Raw genomic sequence first — 7,351 nt, forward strand, 5'->3', positions numbered from 1 at the left:
GCCCTGAGACATGTACTTGAGCACCATGACTGAATGGCAAGTTGGTTCTGTCAGTGGTCATGACGTTACTAGTGAAGGTTATAGTTTTGTGTCACATGATAAAGCAGAGTAATGCAATATCTGTTTTGTAATACTGTGCTGTATCCTTTACAACATGGCCTAAATGCTGACATAACAATATTTATGTAACATGTTATATGTATAGCGTGAATAAATATTATTTACATAAAACCCTCATATGGGCATGGTGGACAAAACGTAGAATGTTAAAAGAATGTATATACACCATATGGAATAATTTAAAGGGATTATTTAGACTTCATTAACAGAGTATAAAATCACATAAAAATAGGAATAGAATCAATTTACAAAGATGCATTAGGCTATTTTACAAAAAAGCATTTGTACTCCTGAAATTGTCCATGTTTAGAGATACCTGTATTACAATATTTCTCCTGATTAATAAACTGTTGCTTTATTTTGATTCTAGTTTTCCCAAAAGCCAAGTTTCTAGCCTGGTTAAGCCAGTTGTTTGTTAAATTCCAACAAATATCGTCAATCTTTCTTTCTTTTCTCGGCCGAAACAGACTTGCACCTCTGTCACTTCCGTGCAGTGCCTGTTATGGAACTGAACTGAAACTCGCATGGTTGTGTAGATGTTATGGAACTGAACAAATGTTTAGACTTGCATGGCTGTGTAGATGTTGTTGACCCTACTTGCTATATAGTATAGTATAGAGCTAGAGTCACGTATAGTCACAGAGACATTTTCTTCAAAGCGTATATTTTTTGTGATGGCTATCACATTGTACGTCTTCTTTTTTTTTTTTACATTTCAAAATGTGCTGCGGATTCCACCTGCATTAGTTAACAATTAAAAATAGGGATTGCGCCTCAAAAAAATTGAAACTGGTCGGTGGTATTTAAACTACATCCTTAAATGTTTTTTTTTTAGCTGTGAACTGAATATTTCTTTTCTGTGATCAAACACAAACACAATGCTGGTTTTAATATTGACAAAATTCATATTTTTATAAAAATCTGCATTTTATGGGTTGAAAATGCCTCAACACGCCATCTAACTGTTTAAAATTATCCTCAACCTTGCATGGTTGATGCTGACGAAGAGAGAACCGTTTGGGACCTATCTACATCATGATACACATATATTTGAATGGAGTAAATTATGCTGTGGATGGAGTGAACTTGTACTTTAAACAATTCTGTTGCTTGAACCTGCCGTTTAACATTTAACCACACGGTGGCGCCCCGAGACGGTAAAACAAAGTGTACAATAGTCAGATCTACAGTGCTAGACTGCTTTAGTCTGTGTTACCTAATTAGGTATACTGATGAACACCACCAGCTCTCGGGGTCTACTTTTACCTCACAATCTTGGTTATCAAGGCTTATCGAAGGCACAGCGTCACGGCTACTCAGAAGGCTAAGCTTTTGCACAGGTAGGCTATGAGTAATTTTGGACGTCACCGCGCCTATGCTAAAGAAGACAAATTTCACCTTTTGATCATATAATATTACATCACTGTAAGAGTGGAATTTTTATCATTTCAAATCATTTTGGAGAAAAAAAATAGAATATATCTACAGATGTCAAAACTGAACTCTTCATTCGGTGTTTCGTTTTGGGCTCAGACATCTGTCAGCTTCCCAGTGTAAGTCTCAAAAGAACTGAGGTTGATGTATCTAGATGTATTCAAATCGTCACCTTCCATGTATTCAGATTTAGTAAGAGAAGGCTTACTATCATTCTCCTTCAATTCGGTATAGGTTGGAACATGGCCGCATGTGACATGGACGTAGTTTCTATTGTCCTCCTTGTCGTTTTCCCTGCGATAGAAATAACTAAAATTCGATACGATGACAGGTACGGGCAGTGCAATAGTTAGCACACCAGCAATGGCACACATGGATCCTACTAGTTTTCCTCCCAAAGTGACAGGGCACATGTCTCCATAGCCCACGGTCGTCATGGTCACAACTGCCCACCAGAACGCATCAGGGATGCTATGGAATCCAGATTCTGGATCATCAACCTCTGCGAAGAAAACTGCACTGGCGAACAGCACAATGCCAATGATCAGGAAGAAAATTAAAAGACCAAGTTCTCTCATGCTTGCGTGAAGGGTCCGCCCTAAAATTTGGAGACCTTTGGAGTGGCGGGAGAGTTTGAAAATACGAAACACGCGCACCAGCCGGATAATTCTCAGAATGGCTAGATACGCAGCCTGTTGACTTCCTTTGTGTTCTGCGAGCAGCAAGCTCAGAGTAACAACATATGGCACAATAGCTACAACATCAATAATATTCATGATGTCTTTGTAGAAGGCAATCTTGCTAGGACATGCCAGGAATCTCACCAAAAGTTCAAAGGTGAACCACACTATACAGAGCGTCTCCAGTAGAAAAAATGGATCTGTGAAAGGACTGTGCTTTTCGGGAACGGTTGTCCCATTCAGAAAGTGGTTATTGAATACATTGCTTTCCTCTCTGAACTCTGGTAAAGTCTCCAAACAGAAGATTACAATCGATGTCAAAATGACCAACACGGAAACTATGGCAACTATCCTCGCGGCTCCAGAACTGTCGGGATATTCAAACAACAGCCATATTTGACGCTGAAGTTCATTCGATGGCATTGGCCGATTTTCTTCTCTTGACAAGCCCTCGTCTTCAACAAGATTTTCAACAACACCCTCGTCGATCTCATAAAATTTAATTTCTTCCAGGAACATATCGATCGGCACATTGATAGGCCTCCGGAGACGCCCTCCGGACTGATAATAGTATAGGATGGCATCAAAACTTGGACGGTTCCTGTCGAAAAAGAACTCATTTTTCACCGGATCGTAATAGCGCATTCTTTTGCACGGGTCCCCCAGTAGTGTGCTCGGGAATCGCGCAAGAGTTTTCAGCTGGGTCTCAAAACGCAGGCCGGAGATATTGATCACCACCCGTTCACTACATTCCTGGTCTCCTATCTCCAAATCGCTGTCATCTTGTATTGGGTTGACGGACACTATTTCATCCCGGATCTCTGGGCACACCACTGTCATCTTTCCACCCCGAGAGTGTCCACTCATCAACGGTCCCAGCCCGGAACCCTCTCCCCACCAATTTTTGGCAAATCCTGCCACTTTGGCGTCTATGGTCGGAGCAAGTGCTGTGTGTGAAGTTTACCCACGTAAACCAAGTTTTCTTTTGTCCGTTTTTACTGCCCCAAAACCATGTCTCCCAACTTGCTGTCGCATACGACTTGTGTACACCAGTTGCGCACGCAGAAAAGCATGAATGGATATGGGGTTCACACACTGCTTTAAACAGCTGAACCCTCCCCGATTTGATTGACATGTTGACGCCTTCTTGTTGAACACTTGTCAGTACACAAGTTATCATAACTGTTAATGAAAATACTTTATTATTGTTAAATTATTTTAAATAGAAGTTATAATACATCTCCATTATCTCTTACCAAGATTTGATAAATATCTAACATCAAATCATATGTGCTTGCTTGGTTTTGGGAATCAATAAATTATATTAAGCTAAAAGACCAATTGCATATAGATGGAAAAGTTTGAAAATCCATTTAGATGTAAATAAATTAAAAAGGAAATCATTTTAGTATGATCTTGTGAAATATTGAGAAAAGATGTGAAAGATGTTTTTGCAATTACCACAGATTTGAAGATCAATTTGCCTTTACTTCCTATCTATGCATTGGATCTTTGTTGAGAGTAAGGTATAGTTTAATGCAGAGAATCTGTCTGTCCTGACTGTGGCAGTGGAAACTGCTGGCTTGACTGACATCTGAGTATCCACCAAGGATAACGTCTTGAGGATGCCAAAATAACACTCCCATTCCAAGGGTTCGATTTTACCACCAGGAACATGGACACTTAAAACGTGACCTTTCTTTGAGGTCATCATATCAAATAATACATTTATATTTTATAAGATAAAATTATCCTGTATTTTTATATTTTTTCACATGCTAAATTATATCACTGAGTAGCTTTTCTTCCAAAAGTATAGTACATCTTTGGAATAGAGCAGATAGTGCCTTCATTCACATTCTTGCCTTTCTGTTTAGTTCCACAAGTAGGATGTACTCAATTTAACTTATGAGAGGGAGAGAGAGCTAACCTTAAATTTAGATTTTATATCCCTCCAACATCAAAGTTTTCAGACAGAGCCTGGCATCTACTGCTGGCAAAAACATGATGGGGTAAACTGATATGTCATGGTCTGCAACAGAACATTCCCCATTAGATTTATTGAATCCGAGCAAGGTGTGTTTACTACGCTATTTGCGTTTAATGTGACTTCAGTTACCTTATTATGAAACCATTCTGTCTTGATGTCTTTACACACTCTGTTGCTGTCATGTTTTCACAGCGACACAGTAAAGGTCTCTCTCTGTAACTTGAATAAGATTCCAAATGCAGTTTAGTACCAAACACATTAAACAAGTTCCACGTGGTGGAAGCCGGATCAACTAGCGGATCAACTAGCTTTGGACAAAAGCGTCTGCTAAATGACTAAATGTAACTAAAGGAACAAGTCTCTCTCCCTTGTACTTCGCTTTGGACAAAAGCGTCTGCTCAATGACTAAATGTAAGTCAAAGCGAGTGTGTAGGAAAAGATTTTCCCTGTAGACTTTCATCTTTGAGTCATAATAACCGATATTTTAACTGAGCTGAATGGATTTTGGAGCTGTGTCCACTGAATCATAGTACTGAAAAGGACAACAAAGGACAATCAAAAAGTGCTATGGAAACTACACCCTCTAGTCCTACGCACCAGGTGCACATCTGACAAAGGACATGATGCAGCTGAGCCCTCTGTCAGTGTCACAGTCCCTGAGGTAAAAGGTGAAAGGCATTGCTCCAAAGTTAAGGGTCTGTCTCTAATCTAGTAAACACTTCTGTTAAGACCAGGGAGCCCTTCAGCTAGTTCATTACTAGTGTTGAGTGTCAGTGTCAGATGTCAGTGTCAGGACATGGTGCCGCCCGATGATAATTTGTAAGCATTCTACAGTCACTAAACAACTGCCTGGGTCAAGTCAAGATGTCAGGAGGTCAGCGTTCCCAGGAAACAGCCGAATTCAAACACATGAAGTGGTGACCACATGGGGTTGATGAACGTGAGAACAGTAAAAAAAACAAAAAAACACTGGGTTTTCTCTAATTCAGTAGGGGAGGGTCAAGATGAAGTGCTGGTTGTTCAGAAATGCCTACATGGCCCAAGATGGGAATATTTCCTTGTTGTTCCTGGTCTTTAGACGTTTATTTTGCAGGGACTTCTGAAACAATCTGGCTACCTACTGAGTTTCATTTAATTCAAATTATGATATGAAATATGGCATTAAAAGTGGCCATATGAATGTGTTTGAATGTCTTTAAGGATATGTTTCTCATTGCTTACGCTTTTAGGTACTTAGGAGTTCTTTGCCATTTAAAAGACAGGGTTTTGTATTTCTGTGTCCATATGCCCCCATACTGTATGGAGCACCTATATGTATAACTTCAATCTGTAGATAAGTATTTAAATCAAAAATACATATTCTGCAGTTTGCCTTTTTGTGGGAAACAAACCATTCCCATGTTATATCCTCTACCCAGCCGGCCGCAAGCAGATGGGCCCCCCCCCCTTATGTGCCGCAGTTCTGCTTAAGGTTTCTTCCTGATTAACAGGGAGTTTTTCCTTGCCCCTGTCGCCATTGTGCTTTCTCTAAGGGGGGTTCAGGCACTAGGCTCTGTAAAGCGCCTTGAGGCAATTTTATTGTTTTGGCGCTATATAAATAAAATTGAATTGATATTCAGGTCTAAGAAGCTATTGGTTCCTCAGCTTGCCATGGAAGGAATCCCAGGGACTCCCGAGACCAGCCAGCCTTAATGGGGAGCTGAAGCACACCATGTCTAAAGGCTACTCCCTCCGCAACAGGGTATCGTCATGTCACCCGCGCTCAGAACAGAAACGTGGAACTCCCACAATGTCCTCCAAATACATGTGAACGCTTGAAGCACAGCCATGCCTGTGAGTGTGCAGACATTCTTGTGAATGATATTTCCTGTGAAAGAGGGTCATGCACTGTGGCACACGCAATTTAAAATCCGCAACACTGTTTAGATACAGTTTAGAAGCTTTTCAAATGTCATTAAACACTGTCAAGCCAGCATGATCTTGTATCCCTGGGGTTAATTTATACTGGAATTTTTTCTACTGTCGATCTTTTGGCAAATCTAAATATAGCGTAGATGAGCTTTCCTTCCTCCTTCCCCTGTTAGGTCAGCAGCTCATAGCACTAGTGTGACTGACACCCTTGTCATTTTCTCCCCCTTCCATTCCATGTGCATCACTTGAGACCCCCCCCCACGCGTGTTTGTTGTGCCCCAGGAGCTAGGTGATGAACCTGCACGCACTTTATGGGCGTGCTAATGTGTGTCCGTGCATTTTCAAAGGCATGCGCGTGCGGAGGCCTTATCGAATTATGAAAGTCTTTTTTTTTTTCAGCAGGTGTAAGTCCTAGCAGTCATCAGCTCTGGCGGGTGGCTTATGTGCCACAGGAGGCCTGTGCCAGCCACGGTGTTGAATATGAAATCGGCCGGACAAGGGGGGGGGGGGGACTTGGCGAGACATCCACATACTACAGCGGATGGGTGATGAAAGCTCCAGTCATAGGGATGAGTTGATGTGTGGTAATCTGCTGAAGAAAGACGGCTCCCACCCTTTCCCATTAACAGGAGTTAGAGCAGCGCTGGCTTTTCTTGTGATGGACGTTTATTGGCTCAACACCTAGAGATACACTTCTGAACTTCTGCTGAGTTTAAGAACAGTTTATTTATAGACTTGTTTTTGTAGAAGCTTTCAAATGAGTTGTCAAGTCGTGACACATTGTCTGCTCCTTCAACATACTTTTTTTAAACAGTAATATGCATGAAAAATCAAAGCGGTAATTTGTGGCGTTAATGTGTTGAGCTGATCAGAAGCAGCACCTGTTGGTGGGATTCATTTGCCCCTGGAGCGTGAGATCTTCTGCTATGTGACAGTCTTCCACTCTCCAAGGTGTTTCACATCAAGGCTTCCTTCCGCAGTAAACCAATACCCTTGTGGAGCATTGCAGCAGTTCCTAGGTTTTCATTGCCACCCATTTTAGCCAGCTGTCAAGTTGAGTTTGATAGCCATGCTTTCAATGATAGGTAACCAGGCATGAAGCAAGAGGGAGAAACCCAATATCCGAAAGGCCCAATATCCGAAAGGCGGGGCGCCTCAGAATATCTACCCCCGTAGCCCTCGTCCTTCCCCAGCCCCTTCCGGTTTTTGATTTCAG

The 7,351-nt window shown here is 41.4% G+C and overlaps 1 protein-coding gene across 1 annotated transcript; it reads right to left on the reverse strand.

Annotated features, from left to right (window-relative positions):
• Positions 1-813: 813 nt before the first annotated feature.
• Positions 814-5,676, reverse strand: kcna6a (potassium voltage-gated channel, shaker-related, subfamily, member 6 a). Its single transcript, XM_031565022.2, has one exon. It carries the CDS (start codon positions 3,099-3,101, stop codon positions 1,650-1,652), a length of 1,452 nt encoding a protein of 483 aa, XP_031420882.1. The 5' UTR covers positions 3,102-5,676; the 3' UTR covers positions 814-1,649.
• Between the last annotated feature and the right edge of the window lie 1,675 nt (positions 5,677-7,351).

The sequence above is a fragment of the Clupea harengus genome, chromosome 3, assembly GCF_900700415.2.
Source record: "Clupea harengus chromosome 3, Ch_v2.0.2, whole genome shotgun sequence".
Taxonomy (NCBI): Eukaryota; Metazoa; Chordata; class Actinopteri; order Clupeiformes; family Clupeidae; genus Clupea; species Clupea harengus.